The sequence below is a fragment of the Zalophus californianus genome, chromosome 3 (assembly GCF_009762305.2).
Source record: "Zalophus californianus isolate mZalCal1 chromosome 3, mZalCal1.pri.v2, whole genome shotgun sequence".
NCBI lineage: Eukaryota > Metazoa > Chordata > Mammalia > Carnivora > Otariidae > Zalophus > Zalophus californianus.
The window spans coordinates 101,744,694-101,761,882 of record NC_045597.1 but is presented as its reverse complement, the minus strand read 5'-3'; the positions used below and the strand labels follow the sequence as shown (position 1 = coordinate 101,761,882).

General features: G+C 41.4%; 1 protein-coding gene across 1 annotated transcript in view; it reads left to right on the top strand.

Annotated features, from left to right (window-relative positions):
- Window positions 1-17,189, top strand: part of MAP3K19 (mitogen-activated protein kinase kinase kinase 19) — a 62,290-nt gene that overhangs the window by 37,208 nt on the left and 7,893 nt on the right. The window contains exons 8-13 of the mRNA XM_027588880.2: window positions 1,177-1,255; window positions 2,187-2,446; window positions 6,720-6,763; window positions 9,356-11,809; window positions 15,019-15,168; window positions 16,254-16,951. Of these exons, the coding sequence (XP_027444681.2) occupies window positions 1,177-1,255; window positions 2,187-2,446; window positions 6,720-6,763; window positions 9,356-11,809; window positions 15,019-15,168; window positions 16,254-16,951 (3,685 nt within the window). The remainder of the gene's footprint in view (window positions 1-1,176; window positions 1,256-2,186; window positions 2,447-6,719; window positions 6,764-9,355; window positions 11,810-15,018; window positions 15,169-16,253; window positions 16,952-17,189) is intronic.

Sequence of the window (17,189 nt, the reverse complement as noted above, 5' to 3'; positions counted from 1 at the left end):
AAGCATTGATTCTACAAGTTGGAACTTTCTGTCTTAAGGGTTATACTGGAAATCATCCCATGGAATCAGATAGGATTTGACCAAAATTCATATACAAGTGCGTTCCTAGGGGGCAAGAAAAATTATCTCATTTAAAGTTCACAATGGTTGTGTGAAGTAGGTGTTATTAGTTGCACTTTACAAAAGGAGGCCTTGTTTTCTCCATCCAGGGAGAAAGCATTGCTCATCATAAAACTTCATTTTATACCTGGAAAGTTTTGTTACGTACTTTTTTTGCTCATGCATCTGTCATTTTTATGTCTTCTTTGGAGAAATGTCTGCTCATTCTTCTGCCTATTTTTTATTTATTTTTATATTTTTTAAAGATTTTATTTATTTATTTGACAGAGAGAGACACAGCGAGAGAGGGAACACAAGCAGGGGGAGTGGGAGAGGGAGAAGCAGACTTCCTGTGGAGCAGGGAGCCCGATGCAGGGCTTGATCCCAGGACCTGAGCCTAAGGCAGATGCTTAACGACTGAGCCACCCAGGCGCCCATTCTGCCCATTTTTTAATTGGATTATTTGCTTTTTGGTGTTGAGTTGTGTAAGTTCTTTATATGTTTCGGATACTAGTTCTTTATCAGATATATCATTTGCAAATTTTTTCATTCACTAGGTTGTCTTTTAGTTTTGTTAATTGTAAGTTACCTTTGCTATGCAGAGCTTTTTGTTTTGGTGTAATCCCAATCGTTTATTTTTGCTTTTGTTTCCTTTTCCTCAGGAGACCTATCTAGAAAAACGTTGTTATGGCAACATGATATTACCACCTGTGCTCTCTTCTAGGTTTTTTTATCGTTTTAGGTTTCATATTTAGGTCCTTAATCCATTTTGAGTTTATTTTTATGTATGGTGTAAGAAAGTGGTCCACTTTTCATTCTTTTGCATGTAGCTGTTGAGTTTTCCCAACACCATTTGTTGAAGAGACTGTCTTTTCCCCATTGCACGCTCTGGACTCCTTTGTCATAAGTTAATTGACCATATAATCGTAGGTTTATTTCTGGGCTTTCTAGTCTATTCCACATTCTGTAATTATTAAAAACAGATCAGCTAAATAACCAGAAATAAAATACTCAGTTCCCGGTTGCCACTGGAATTAATTACTTTCTTCTTTTCATTACCGTCATGTGTTTCTATAGATGTTGAGATTATTGTTACTTTTCCAAGAGATGTCAGTTATCCCCAAGAAATGAGCCAAGAAGATTTACAAGAAAACAAGTAAGGAATTTTCTTTGAAAGATTAGACTGAAATTTAAGTATGAAGTGATACTTGTGTGGTAACCTACATTTTTAGTAATTCACCCTCCAAAAAACACTCTAAAGCAGGGGTTGGAATAAATATTACTGTGGCAGGAGCAGGATAATACACATTTTAGGCTTTAGGGGTCATATGGTTTCTGTTGCAATGATTCAGCTCTGCAGTAGTAGCTTCAATGCAGTCATAGACAACATGAAAACAAATAGGTATGCCCATGATCCAATAAAATTGCAAAAAGAGACTGAAGGCTGGCTTTGGCCCCTAGGTCAGAGTTTGCTGACCCTACAGCAGTGCCACTTAATATGTGATTCTGTGGTCCTTCTGTTCCCAGTCCACGATGAAGTCAGGACAGAACGTGAAAATGTAAATACTTAGAAAGTTGTATTACAATTTGACCAAGTAATTTTAGGTTCACTGATTTGATAATGAAAAACCTGGGATTTGTTTTCATGGTTTTGATTTTTTGTTTTATTCTGATAGTAATTCACTTTTATTATAAAAGTGCTACAAAAGTTTCATTCCACAATGAATTGGAAAATTTAAAAACCGGTCCTTTCCCAAAGATAGTTTGAGGAGTCCTGGGCTGGTTAATGCCTTTAGAGAAGGAAAAGAGGGCATCCCCTATGCCTGCACTTTGCCCCTCTGATTTCTCTGCTCAAGGAAATAGGGACTGGGGAAACTACAGTGTGGGGTGCAGAAGGCAGACGACGTGGGGTGTGAGTCAGAAGGTGGAGAGGTCTTGTCCTTTCAAGAATACAGCTCTTCCACTCAGCAGCACCACTTGGAAATAGTTCTCCAACTTTCTGGTGATGTCAGGCTGGACTGTGAAGCAGAGATCCAGAAGACACGGGGAATGAGTTTTGAATGAAACTGTGTCCTCCTCCCTTTCAGTCAGATAACGCCAGTGCATCAAGAATGGGCACGAGGACATGCCGTTTCTCTCCCAAATGAAATCGAGATGATGGACTTCCGGACAAAGACGCTGACCATGGAGCCTTTACTTCTGAAGGAAGAGGAAAGTTCCAAGGAACTCTGTGATGAGAATGTGGGCATTTTCTTACCAAGACCTTGCTTAGAACCAAACATTTCCACATCTGTAGCCAGAGAAGATGTCCCTCACTTTCTGAAGGGGCAACAAAGAAAATCTGAAGGTGAGTTCATTTAATTACAGTGATCCCTTTATTCTTCTGCCAACAAATTACCTATCTATCTATTAATCATATATCTATCTATCTATCTATCTATCTATCTATCTATCTATCTATCTATCATCTTTTTCTTGAAAGTATGAAAAATCTTTACCATGAACTCATATTTAGTTGATGTTTACCTGTGGGAATCTTGGGGGCTTACACGGAGGATGCCTTCCTCTAGGATTTGAGTTTGCCACTCTGTCTAGCCCAAGACTTATTTACCAGAGAGCACACTGGTGCCAGTATTTTCCCTTAGGGCAATGCTGTCTTTGATATTTGCTTGCCACTGTCCTAAACCAATTGGCCTAAACCTCCGGGGACAAACCTGTAGTCCAACAAGGTGCATTTACTGGCTTACTGCAGTAAGAGAGATCGCATAGCAGAGAAACTGTTAGGGTAGGGTTTTTCATAGTGTGCATTTCCAATAGCTTCCTGAGAAAAGATGCGTAAAGTGTATTAATGATAGTTTTTCACTGTCCCTGTTTCTTTTGAACTCTGTTCTTTCCATTTGTTTTGTTCTCTGTATTTTCACATTAGCGGCTTTTCTCACATATCCGTTGTTCCTTGGCTGTCTGTTTGTATTTCTTGGCACTAAAAGTGCTGTGCGCTCCAGGGAGTGTGTTGAATGGGCAGAGAGAGACCTAGATGGTTGAGCGAGGGATTCCCCAAGTGTCAGTGTGCACAGATAGCCTTTGGTCTCGGTCAGTTTTTCTTAGACAGGGATAACCCAAGCCCCTGACTATGGGTTGAAAGGCTGGGAGTGACCTGTCAGTGTGTAGGCTTTCCCTTAATCCTTTCATTTTCACTCCAGCACCCTGTTTCTGCTCTCAGCTATACCTAGCTCCTTAGTATCTTTGTTCCAGACTCTCCAGAAAGTAAACTTCCAGCCTTCTGCCAGGAACAGAGAAGAGCAACTCCTGATGAGTGGGGCAGGACAGGGAATCTGGAAACTACTTCTTCCACAGACTTACAAGCAACCCCTTGTTTCATCCTCACCTTCGGAGGTACCCAGGGTCTTCAATTCCTGCTCCTTTCTGGAGTTCTTAGTCCGTATTGAGTTTTCCCCCTGCAGGCACTGAGCAGAACAGACAACCAGTCAATTATTATTCATCCATTAAGTTTTCACCATGTAAAATTTTGTTGACTTGGCTCATCTGCTGTCTTGTCCTCTGAGCTTTTGTTGTTGCTGTGCTTGTTTACTCCTTTTTAATTTCCTTTACTACCATTATAGTGAGAAATTTGTGGAATGGAGAAAAGTGGGCACATTTGATCTTTTAACTGGAATTCTATACACATGCAAAAGGCCTTCGACATATATTGCCAAGGTACCGACCAGCAAGATCTCACCTCTACCTTCTCACCAGGAGTGCTTGAGTGTTTTTCTACCTCATGTCGTGCCTTCCCAACACTGGATAATATTTATGCACATATTTAAAATAGGTTTAGAAAGGTTTTTTTCTTTTTTTTAAATCAGGAGGTTATACATATGCACCCAATTATACATTATATTCTGTTGTATTTCTGGTATTAACCTGTAGCATCTTCTTACAGGGACACCTCAGCCTCTAGAATATGACCTGTTAGAGGGCAAGGATTTTGTCTTTGTTGTTCACAACTATATTGCCATCTTCTAGGATAGTATCAGTCACTCATCAGGCACCTCAATAAATATTTGTCAAGGGGCGACTGGGTGGCTCAGTCGTTGGGTGTCTGCCTTCGGCTCAGGTCATGATCCCAGGGTCCTGGGATCGAGCCCTGCATTGGACTCTCCTCTCAGCGGAAAGCCTGCTTCTCCCTCTCCTACTCCCCCTGCTTGTGTTCCCTCTCTCACTGTGTCTTTCTCTGTCAAATAAATAAATAAAATCTTTAAATAAACAAATAAATATTTGTTGAATAAATGCATAAAGAATTGGAGGGTGGTTTTGTAGCTGTGGCTAAGGGGAATGCTTGAACCCCTCCTACTGGTATCCTCTTCTTAGGTACCAGTTTTCACCTGCCAAAGTCTTCTTTACCTGTGTTGCATCTTAGAGAGGTCTGTTTCTTTTCTTTTCTTTTTTAAGATTTTATTTATTTATGTGACAGAGAGAGACACAGCGAGAGAGGGAACACAAGCAGGGGGAGTGGGAGGGAGCCCGATGCAGGGCTCGATCCCAGGACCCTGGGATCGTGACCTGAGCCAAAGGCAGACACTTAACTGACTGAGCCACCCAGGCGCCCCGAGAGGTCTGTTTCTAAGTCAAATTTCAAAATGGCAGCCTGTGGCTAAAATGGACCTGCAATATATTTTGTTCAACTTTCAAAGCACTAAGGGGGTAAGAGGGAAATTTCACATAATGTCTCCAGCTCTCTGGCTTCTCTTGACAGCTGGAGAATCTAGCATACTAGATTATCGATCTGGAGTGGACAGCATCACTTGGAACTGTGTAGTGGCTGTCTTGTTAGTTGGGGCACACAATTTCAGCTCACTCCTACCCCAAATTTCCCACTTCATCCATTTATGTGACCTGCTTTGACTCGGGACACGTCGGAACTTTTGGCTTCAACTTTAAGCTGCAGTGGTGGGCGGGGCTTTAGGGACGATTCTGACTTTTTGGTAAGAGGACAACTAGGTTCACACTACCTAGTAAATCCCATCTATGATCTATCCCGTGTTTAAGTTCAAACAACTGTCTCCTATTATACATGAATATTTATTTCCACATTTCTGTATGGTCCAGGCTTTATGAACAAAAAGCACTAGGAAATAAGGTTAAGAGATGATTGAATGATAAACATGTCTTGGAAATTAGAATTAGTGTACTGCTCCAGAGAGATTCAGACATTTATTTCCTCAGGACCTGTTTGCTTACATTCTAGGATAATAAAACCCAGAGATACATTTCCCCTTTCTCCTGGAGACATTTGCTTACATTTCATAGTAAAGGTCTCTCTTTTTTGGGAGAGAAAGGCGGGTCAAAGTACCAATCAATCTGAGTCTCATAATTTCAGGGTTCACTTCTGTGGTGCTTCCCCACAGGTAAACATTTGGTGCTCCCTGTGTTGCCCTGTGGGGAACTGGAGTGTGGGAAGCTGGTGCTGTGATGCTTTGTGCGTAATGAATGCTCTGTTCTCTGATCCAGAAAGCTTGTATTTCCTACCAGAATATAAACATAAACATAAATATAAGTATCATTATGAATATGAATGTAAATGTAAATATACAAACATATATACAAATGTTATGTGTGTATATATATAATATGTATATTAAAATATAATATACATTTACAGTTGGCCCTTGAACAATGTGGGGGTTGGGGACACTGACATAGAAAATCCATGTATAACTTTTGACTCCCCCAAAACTTCACTACTCATAGCCTACTGTTAACTGGAAGCCTAATCAATAACATAAACAGTCAAGTAACACATATTTTGTATGTGTATTATATACTGTAGTCTTACAATAAAGTGAGCTAGAGAAAAGAAAATGTTATTAAGAAAATCATAAGGGGGCACCTGGGTGCTCAGTCAGTTAAGGGTCTGACTATTGGTTTCAGCTCAGGTCATGATCTAGGGGTCATGGGATTGAGCCCCATGTCGGGCTCCGTGCTCAGCACAGAGTCTGCTTGAGATTCTTTCCCTCTCCTTCTCCCTCCCTCTCTACTCCTCCCTCTCCTCTCTCTTTCTCTCAAATAAATCAATAAAATATTTTTAAAAATCATAAAGAAAATACATTTACAGTACCCTATTGTATTTATTGAAAAAAATTCACATATAAATGGACACACGCAGTTCAAACCCATGTTGTTCAAGGGTCAACTGTATATAAAAAACAACATTATACATAAAACAGCATCCCCCTTCAGTGGTGGTAACCTTAAGTGGTTTTTTTTTAAAGATTTTTATTTATTTATTTGATGCGGGGAGGGGCAGAGGGAGAAGCAGACCCCCCACTGAGCAGAGAGCCTGATATGTGACTCAATTCTGGGACTCCAGGATCATGACCTGAGCCAAAGGCAGTTGCTTAACCGACTGAGCCACCCAGGGGCCCCTTTTTTCTTTTTTTTTTTTTTAAAGCCTTAAGGTTTCTATAATCATTCCATGTGGATTACAACTCGAAAAACTCTTAGTTTTAACTTTTCCTCAAACGTTAGCACCAAGATCACTCCATCTCCAACTCTGGCTTAAGACCTACTGCGTTCACTCTATTATTAAGAATATCTAATTATTTTATTTTTTCTTGTTATAGAGTTTTCTATTTCTGATATGAAGTACAGTAACCGAAGAATCGAGGTAAGATGAGTTTTAGCCTTTTTTTTTTTAAGATTTTATTTATTTATCTGACAGAGAGAGACGCGGCGAGAGAGGGAACACACGCAGGGGGAGCGGGAGAGGGAGAAGCAGGCTTCCTGCCGAGGAGGGAGCCCGATGCGGGGCTTGATCCCAGGACTCTGGGATCATGACCTGAGCCGAAGGCAGACGCTTAACGACTGAACCACTCAGGCGCCCCAGTTTTAGCCTTTTTGACTTAAGATTTAAAACCAAAGAACCTCTTGTTAGAGACAAACTCTATCAAAGAACTCAGAATCAAAATCCTCAGCAACTATAGCTTGGGAAACAACAGCTCACAGATAGTTTATAGAGTCACAAATACTACTGGGAGAGTTATACTTTGCCATGTACATTTCTTTTCTGAGGGGTTTTCTGTTCACTACATAATGAGGTAAGTAACTCTTTTAGACATATTTTAATTTGTCTTCTTTTAACATGTCTAGAAATTAGGTAAACTTTTCCCCCAGTGGTAGAAAGATTTTCCTAGTTGTCTAGTGTGTAAGTACAGTTTTTGGAAAGATTCTTGTGACCCTCTCAACTGTCGGCCCCTGCTCTGTCCCATGAGCCTATGAGAAAGTGCATAGGTACTGCTTAGTGCTGTAAAAAGCTTATTGGCCTTAAAAACAAACAAAAGCTGCTACTAGGGAGATGTTTAAGCCCTGGCAGAATCCGTCTTTATTTCTGACGTTACGTTTAAGTGATTGAAGAAAATCATCTCTACAATAAAAGTGGGGGATTACACTGCATTTCACTACTTCTAATGCCTGAGTCTCTAGTATCAGCTTCCTTTCCGTTTCTTCTTACACACGGCTGGCAATACGATGACAAACATACAGCTCTCAGTTGCCCTGCATGATCCAGGCCTATAAGTATTCTAATATAATTAGGTACCAAATCTGGGAAGAACCACGATGGAAAGTTAGTTTACAGCTTAATGACCATAAAGCTGAATTTTATATATTGGGTTACACTGACCTCTAGAGGTTGCCGTTAATAAAAACTAACTTCATTTGAAAACAGTTGAGAGGGCAAAGAAGTAAAAACCATTCAGGGTTGCTAGCTTTCAAGTGTATAGTGTGGCACCTTTATAAGCCCCACCCAACAAAACAATTCAGCACAATATTAAGGAGTAGTTGTGCTCCAGATACAAATTCTGAGTTAGTCTTTAACCTAATGATCATTGTTAAAGTAAGTGTAACGGATTTTTTTTTTTTTTTTTTTTTTTTTTTTTTTAAGAGAGAGAGCAAGAGAGCATGAGCAGGGGCGGGGAGGGGCAGAGGAAGAGGGAGAGAGAGAATCCCAAGCAGGCTCCTTGCCCAATGTAGAGCCCAACACAGGGCTTGATTTCACAACCCTAAGATCATGACCTGAGCCGAAATCAAGAGTCGTACACTTAATTAACCTTAAGACTGAGATGCCCAGGTGCCTCTGTAACAGAAATTTTAAGCTGTTCTAAGTGGGTATTTAAAAAAATCTTATATCGATTCTATGGAAAGGAAAAGGAAAAGAGAAGAGAAATAAAATTTCTCATCTTAAAATTTTAATGTTTACCTGGGGCGCCTGAGTGGCTCAGTTGGTTAAGTGTTGGACTCTTGATTTCTGCTCAGGTCATGATCTCAGGCTCCTTGGATCGAGCTGCCCATCGGGCTCCGCAATCAGCAAGGCATCTATTTCTCTCCCCCTCTCTCTCTTTGCCTCTCTCCCCGCTCACACACTCTCTCTCCCTCCCTAAAATAAATAAATATTTTTAAACAATTTAATGTTTACATTATAGGGCCCTTATTTTATTATAAATACATAAACATGAATCTTTATAGCTATACTAATCTTGGTTTTTATTTTTTATTTATTTAGTTTTTTTAAAAGATTTTATTTTTAAGTAATCTGTATACCCAACATGGGGTTTGAACTCACTGCCCCGAGATCAGGAGTCACATACTCTACTGACTGAACCAGCCAGGCACCCCCCAACAATCTTGGTTTTTAGAAGTATTGTTTTACCAAAAATCCCAGGCATGAGCTTTTAGTTTTTAAAATTGGGATCTCTAGTGGACACCTGGGTGGCTCAGTTGGTTAAGTGTCTGCCTTTGGCTCAGGTCATGATCCCAGGGTCCTGGGATCGAGTCCCGCATCAGGCTCCTTGCTCAGCGGGGAGTCTGCTTCTCCCTCTGCCTGTCACTCTCCCTGCTTGTGCTCTCTCTCTCTCTCTGACAAATAAATAAATAAAATCTTAAAAAAATAGATAAATAAAATTGGGATCTCTAGGATAGCCTTGTAAAGGCCTCCCTAAAGCAAATCTTAGAATCTATCTGGAATGGATGGGGAGATTGGGTAACTGGGTGATGGGCATTAAGGAGGGCAGGTGGTGATGAGCACTGAGTGTTATACACAGCTGATAAATTGTTGACCACTACATCTGAAACTAATGAGGTACTATGTGCTGACTAATTGAATGTAAATAAAAAAAGATAATCTCTCTGGATTACCTTAAACCACTTGATATGATATGCATGTACGTTTCTGCATTCATTAGCCTTTTCTCTTTCCTTTTAGTTCCCTCTGCCACCATTGTCACTTTTGTCCATGAAACCTGGTCTTCATACGATCCCCCCAAATTGCAAGGATCTAAAAGAGAGAGAAAGAAATATTCTGAACTTCATATCCTTTGTACCTAAGCTCTCAGAGCCCGGAAGTCGATCTGAGGAGTTTAGACCATCACACAAGCACCAGGAAGCTCCGTTTAAGGTGTTTGTGGATCAGACTCTCATGTCCTCTGACAGCTCCATTTGGTCCAGAAACATGTGCTCGTTTTGGAAGGCTAGCCATCAGAGACAACACATGGAGAGGGAGGAGAACAGGAAATCCAAGCAAACAGAAGGAAGCGACAACATTTCAATCTCTGACTTTGAAAAGGGACAATCTTTGGGATTCTTTGGAAATTGTGAGGAGAGCAATTTTCCTACAGATCAGGAAGTGGATCTTGACTGCATTGGTCGTGAAATTCGAAAAGCAGAAGAAGAGAATTCTCAACATGTTTCATCAGGAAAGAAAGAGGGTTCAGTAGCCAGAAACTGTAAACAAGACTGTGAAGTTGGATATACCGTGCCAATCAAGTTCCAAGAAGCCCAGCATTCAGAAATAATTCTAAGGCAGGATGAAGAGACTGGAAATGATCAGGCTGATTCCAAAAGTTCTTCAGCACAGAAAGGTGAAGCAGTTGAGCCAAATCATATTTTAGAAGAGTGTACTGTACTTAAAAGTTTGTCCAATGGAGTCCCTGATGGCTCCACTGAAGAGCTCCCACAAGGTCAGAGAGGCATGGAGAGAAACATAAAAATATCAGTAGCAAAGGCCACCAAACCAGAAATGAATGGAACGGTGCCTCTTATCCACATCACTTTCCCTGGACATGGACCTCCCAAGGAACCGGCAATAGCCAAACCGAGCCTCCAAAAAAGAAAGGGCACTCTTCAAAACAACAATAGCTTCAACATACTTGCACACCAAGAAAATGACAGGCAGAAGATGAAAACCCACAGAAATAAGTTGGAGTCAAAGACCAAGACCAGTAACAGGACACCCCAGAATTTCATGATTTCCACTGAAGTTTCCATTAAGCCTACCATGCATAAAACCAGCATAAAAACTCAAGTTTTCCCTGCTTTGGGGCTTGTTGACCCCAGACCCTGGCAGTCACCCAAGTTTCAAAGGAGAATGCCACAGGTAGAAAAGAAGCAATCAACTTACCGGGCTCTGAAACCTAAAAAGCAATCTTTTCCTTGCATTTGTAAGAATCCAGGAATGAAGAAGTCTCCTGTTCCTCTCTCCGCTAAACCAACAGAACCAAGACTAAATTACCTAGATCTTAAGTATAGTGACATGTTCAAAGAAATCAATTCAACTGCTAATGGGCCTGGAATCTATGAAATGTTTGGGACTCCTGTTTATTGTCACATGAGAGAGGCTGAACGTCATGAGCACGAATATTACCGAGAGATATGCTCAGCTCCGTCTGGCAGATGTGTTGCCCATAAATGTCGATCTTCACGCAGTGAGAGAAGCAGCAATAGCAGAACAAGATTTTCTCAGAAAAGACCACACATTAAACCTGCAAAGACTTCGCTTGGCATTAAACAAAAGAGCAAAAGTTTAATTTCTAAAGAAAAGAGTTACAAAGCCGTAGGTAGCAACTTACAAGACATTGAAAATGGTGATGATATTTCAGATCCAGAGTGGCAGATAAAGTCTTCAGGAAATGACTTTCTCTCTTCCAGTGATGAAGGTCAGCCCATGAACTTGGCTCTGCCTCACAAGCGGTCCACTGCACCGAATGGATTCCTTCCTGTTACAGATTTGTCCACTGTTGAAGAAGTCTCTATGGAAGAGTCTGCTGATGAAGGAGACATTTCTAACAATCAAATACTTGCCACGAGCCTCAGAGATCTGCATAAACTTGAAGAACTACATCACCAGACCCCATTTGTCCTTTCAGAAAATAGCTGGGCAGTGCCCAGTGAGAAGGGTTCCAATAAGCATGTACTGCAAGAAAAGCAGAATACAGCATCTCTTGGTAAAATAAATGCCAACCAAATTTTGACTAACAATATAGGGTTCGAAAGTGTTTTAGATAAGTCTGAAACACTTACGAGTTTCTCTTTCCAAGAGAAACAACAGAGTGCATCTTCCCAAGCATATCAACATTGGGGACATTCTTTGGATCATGATAGTTTAGCTAATGAGTCAATTACATATCACACATTTGGACAAACTTTAAATGATGCAAATTCAATTTCGCAAGAAATTCTAGATTCTGTGAAGAATGAAGAATTGACAGATGAACTATTAGGATGCCTAGCTGCAGAACTATTAGCTCTTGATGAGAGAGATAACACCTCTTGCCAAATAATGCCAGATGAAACAGATCCTGAAAACCTAAATCTTGTCCTCAGTAGGAGAGGAAAAACCACGCCAGAATTGGGCGGAGAGACAACAAATGTTAAAATACAGGTCGGTATAATTAGAATCAGTGATTCATTGAGGCAGGAAGGGTCCTCAGAGACAGTCTGGTTCAAACTCCTTATTTTCAAACAAGGAATCAGAAACCCTAAACAACTCAATAGTTTTGTCAAGGTCTCACTGTTCGGTTGCAAGTTTGGAATCCAGATGCCCTGACTGTCAGGCTAAGATGTTTTCTTTTTCTTTTTTAATTAATTAATTTTTAAATTAACATATAATGTATTATTTGTTTCAGGGGTACAGGTCTGTGATTCATCAGTCTTACACAATTCACAGCACTCACCATAGTACGTACCCTCCCCAATGTCCATCACTCAGCCACCCCATCCCTCCCACCCCCCTCCCCTCCAGCAACCCTCAGTTTGTTTCCTGAGATTAAGAGTCTCTTATGGTTTGTCTCCCTCTCTGGTTTCATCTTTTTTCATTTTTCCCTCCCTCCCCCTATGATCCTTTGTCTCGTTTCTCAAATTCCTCATATCAGTGAGATTGTATACTTGTCTTTCTCTGATTGACTTCTCTTAGCATAATACCCTCTAGTTCCATCCACATCATTGCAAATGGCAAGATTTCATATTTCTGATGGCTGCATAATATTCCAGTGTGTGTGTGTGTGTGTGTGTGTGTGTATACCACATCTTCTTTATCCATTCATCTGTCGATGGACATCTTGGCTCTTTCCATAGTTTGGCTATCGTGGACTTTGCTGCTATAAACATCGGGGTGCACGTGCCCCTTCAGATCACTACATTTGTATCCCTGGGGTAAATACCCAGTAGTGAAATTCCTGGGTCATAGGGTAGCTCTATTTTCAACTTTTTGAGGAACCTCCATACTGTTTTCCAGAGTGGTGCACCAGCTTGCATTCCCACCAACAGTGTAGGAGGGTTCCCCTTCCTCCACATCCTCGCCAACAGGCTAAGATGTTTTCATTACACCGCCTTACTTCTGGAATTCAGCTAGCCCGACACTGCAGTGGCATCAATTTGGGTACATTAATATAGCAAAACTATTTATTTGAAGTAGGTCAATATTTTATTCAGTGAAAATGTTTTCCATCAACAAATAGCAGAGAGATAATTATGGGTAAAACATTGCTCTAGGTGGTATGTGAGATAGAAAGAAATGCACAAGTAGCTCACCAGCTAATTCCAAAATAGCTTTGAAGACATGAAATATGAAAACTTTAACACACAAATATTATCGGTGCCTACTGTGTTCCTGGCGCTGGGCTAAGAACTAGAGACATGATGGGATAGAAGACTTAGCCATTGCTCTCAAGGAAAATAAGCAACAATCCTGAAAAATTAAAAAAAAATTATTTGGCATGGGAGTAGGAGTGGGGAAGAAGAATATCAACAGATCATTGGGTTTTGTTTTGTCTGTTTCAATTCTCACCAAATTACATGAGCCTCGTGTTCTACTCAAATTTTAAAGACAGAAATGGTAGGTTTAGCTGAAATATTTATTGAGCACTGACTCAGGCTATATCACACTATCTCAGGATCAGGAACAATTGTTTTAGTCAGTTGATCAAAGGATACACAAGGCAAATAGTTATATCATAGCTAGGTTTATCGAGAACTTACCATGTAGGAGTGAGATATGTTACATTGTCTTCTTTATATGCTTCATAACATTCTATGACATAATGAGTCCCCATCTGGAAAGATGAGAAAATTGAGGCTTAGAAAGTTAACATAGTCAGTGAGTGGTGGGACCAGGCATTCTGCTTCCAGCCCACACTCTTATCACTACACAGTGAGATTATTCCTTGTCCTGGAACACCAGCTCTGCCCTCATGGTGAATTTGGTTTCTGTCGGGGGTAGGTAGTGATTCAGGGAGGCCTCCAGGCCTGGGTAAGAAACGGGGATATGTGTGTGCACACCTGTGTGTCTGAGATGAGTCTACCATTCTGCCATTTTAATTTTTTTTAAAGATTTGTTTATTTGAGATCAAGAGAGAGAGCGCACATGTGCATGCACATGTGTGCACGGGGTGGGGCAGAGGGAGAGAACCTTTAAGCAGACTCCCTGCTGAGCCTGGAGTCTGACTTGGGGCTTGATGTCAAGAGATCATGACCCATGAGATCATAACCTGAGCCAAAACCAAGAGTCGATTGCTCCACTGATTAAGCCACCAAGGCGTCCCACTGCCCTGCCATTTTAAATTTAAGCAAAGCTAACAAGCTAGTAGATATCAGCAGCCCGTAACCCCACCCTGTAATGATGGAGTCAAAACTGACTTTTTGTAGCCTTTTGCTTCCCAAGCAGTCCTTAAGTTTAGTTTGGATAGAAACATAAAAGGATGGGGAGGAGGTACACAGATGGCCTTTTCATTGCTGAGGAAAATATGCTTGCAAGGCAGTCTTGATCATAATGGCCTTCACCATGCATCTGCGTCACCATCATTTATTTTTAAGAACTTGTGGAGGAGATCAAAACAAAGTATTTTTGGCCCCGATCAACCAGTTGGAAAACATGGTCTAAGTTCTACAGAGATTCTTGTTCCCTGACTTCTAGGGCAGGGCCTCTTATAGCTTACTGTGAATGCAAATCACTTGGGGATCATGTTAAAATGTAGACACTGATTCAGTATGTCTGGGGCCCGAGATTCTGCATGTCTAACAAGCTCCCATGTGATGTTGATTCACCTGTCTGCAGATTCTCCTTTGAGGAGCAAAGGTCTAGAGGACCAAGGATCGTCATTCTATTGCAGCTGGTCTTGACCACACTTAAGTGTTGTGGCTGTGCGTGAGGAAGAGAGAGTGTCTGTGTGTGTATTTGTGAATGAATGTGTGTATGTATATAGGCTTATGTATATATGTGTGTGTTTGAGTGTATGTTTGTGTTGTGGAAATAACTGAAGAATAGACAAAAGCTATTCAGAGCTTGCTCTAGCGAAAGAGTCAGCCACTAACACTTGTGTTTGGCAGAGACTCAAAGGCAGGCAGAGGAGTGGGAAACCTTCTTATAGGGAAAAAAGGGCAGCTTTCAGTATGCTCTGATTGGAGGCTCTTGGCAGGGGGAAACTGTAGGTGGGCTAACAAGAAGCATCCTATATGACTAATTACGGGTGCATATTTGGCTTTCTCTAGTTGGTCCCGAGTTAGAAGAAAGGAAGACTTTACTTTCCAGCCCTCCCCTCCATCCCAGTGACTCAGAGTTTAATGGTGACTTTTCTCTTTGTCTCATTGTCCCAGAGATGTAGTAGTGGGTTCAGGATATTCAACAAGGAGGAGAAATTTCTCAACTCAAATGAAAAGAAGACATTTTCTGAAAATAGTTCTAAGTATGAAGAATGTATCCTGTGGACAAAGGGCGAGATCCTTGGGAAGGGAGCCTATGGTACAGTAAGTTAAATGGGAAACATGATGAAACCCCAAATCCCCACTCCTCCTTGACCCACCCTTTCTTTCCTAATCCTCTTGTGCCCTCCCCACTCTGTAAACTTTTTGACTTGGAACTTTTTCAGTTGGAAGTAATAGGAAACCCAACCCAAACTGGCCTGGGGGAAAGGATGTTCACTGGTTTATGTAACTGAAGGGTCTGGAATAGGTGTGGCTCTGGACATAGCTGATTTCAGGGGTCAAACAATGTCACTAGGGTCTGGCCTCTCTGTATGTCTCCTAACGGGTCTCATTCTCAGGGTCTATGTGGTGGGGCAATGGCCAATGTATTTCTAACCTCTCATTCTCCTGGGTTCAAGTCCAGTGGGAGAGATGGCTCATGGTTCAACAGCTCAGGATGCTGTCAGAAGTTGGGAGAATCATTGTTGAGTGGCAAAAACAAAAAAATGTTCCTTACAGTTTTTGAATTGCATCAAAAGACCCTCTAAAGTCCTAGCACATTAGATAGTTTTTACATAGATGGGTAAAAAGAAGACCGATGCCCAGATAAGACAGGCTATTTTCTAGCTGGGGCCATATCAGCAAGAAGCTGGAAAGACATGAAACCACTGAAGACACATGATAGGGTCACTGCCAGATTACCCCAGGACCTGCGTTCCTCTCGCTCCTTAGAGCTTTAGCACTGAAATAGGCGTTTCACTTATTTGGTGAGGAGTTTTCCCATTGTAGTCATGTAGATATCTGTGAGGTAAGAATTATCACCTCCGTTTTATAGATGAGAAAAACTGAAGTCAAAAAGATTATACGACTTACCCAAAGTTACATACCTGCGGAATGGTGAAGCCAGGATTCTAACCAATCCAGGCCACTGGACTCCAAGCCAATACGATATCCATTCACCATGCTACCCATCCCCATCTTGGCCCCCCTGAAACATTGAATTTGCTTAGGTTCTGTGCATTTAGGTAGGGATGCGTCAACTTAGAAAAAGACAAGGGTTTGGGAGGAGAAGGGAAAGACAAGCGTCACCTGAGGCATTTTGTGAACAGGTTATATCATCTAAATTTAATAATAAGGTTTGCTTCTAGGTATATTGTGGTCTTACTAGCCAAGGACAGCTAATAGCTGTAAAACAGGTGGCTCTGGATACTTCTGATAAATTAGCTACCGAAAAAGAATACCGGAAACTGCACGAAGAAGTAGATTTGCTCAAAGCACTGAAACATGTCAACATTGTGGCCTATTTGGGGACATGCTTGGAAGAGAACACTGTAAGCATTTTCATGGAGTTTGTCCCTGGTGGCTCAATCTCTAGTATTATAAACCGTTTTGGGCCATTGCCTGAGATGGTGTTCTGTAAATATACAAGACAAATTCTGCAAGGTGTTGCTTATCTCCATGAGAACTGTGTGGTGCATCGAGATATCAAAGGAAATAATGTCATGCTCATGCCAACCGGAATAATAAAGCTAATTGACTTTGGCTGTGCCAAGCGTTTGGCCTGGGCTGGTTTAAATGGCACCCACAGTGACATGCTTAAGTCCATGCATGGGACTCCATATTGGATGGCCCCGGAAGTCATCAATGAGTCTGGCTATGGAAGGAAGTCGGACATCTGGAGCATTGGCTGCACCGTGTTTGAGATGGCCACAGGGAAGCCTCCACTGGCTTCAATGGACAGGATGGCAGCCATGTTTTACATTGGAGCACACCGAGGGCTGATGCCTCCGTTACCAGAACACTTTTCGGAAAACGCAGTGGACTTTGTGCGTGTGTGCCTAACCAGGTAAGAAACTGAACAGGAGGAGGAGAAATCCCTAGAGAGTCCAAGATTGCTGACATTTCCCCTGCAGTTTATGGCCCACAGAAAAATCAAGCAGAGAGTGATTTTGTACTGAAAGGAATCATAATTAGCCACATTGGGTGATTGTGCTCCTCATTGCATCAGGGTAGGGGGGGTAATACCTCAAGTAGCAAGTGTCTCAATTAAATGTCTTATCAGGGACAGACAAATCAATGGGTGT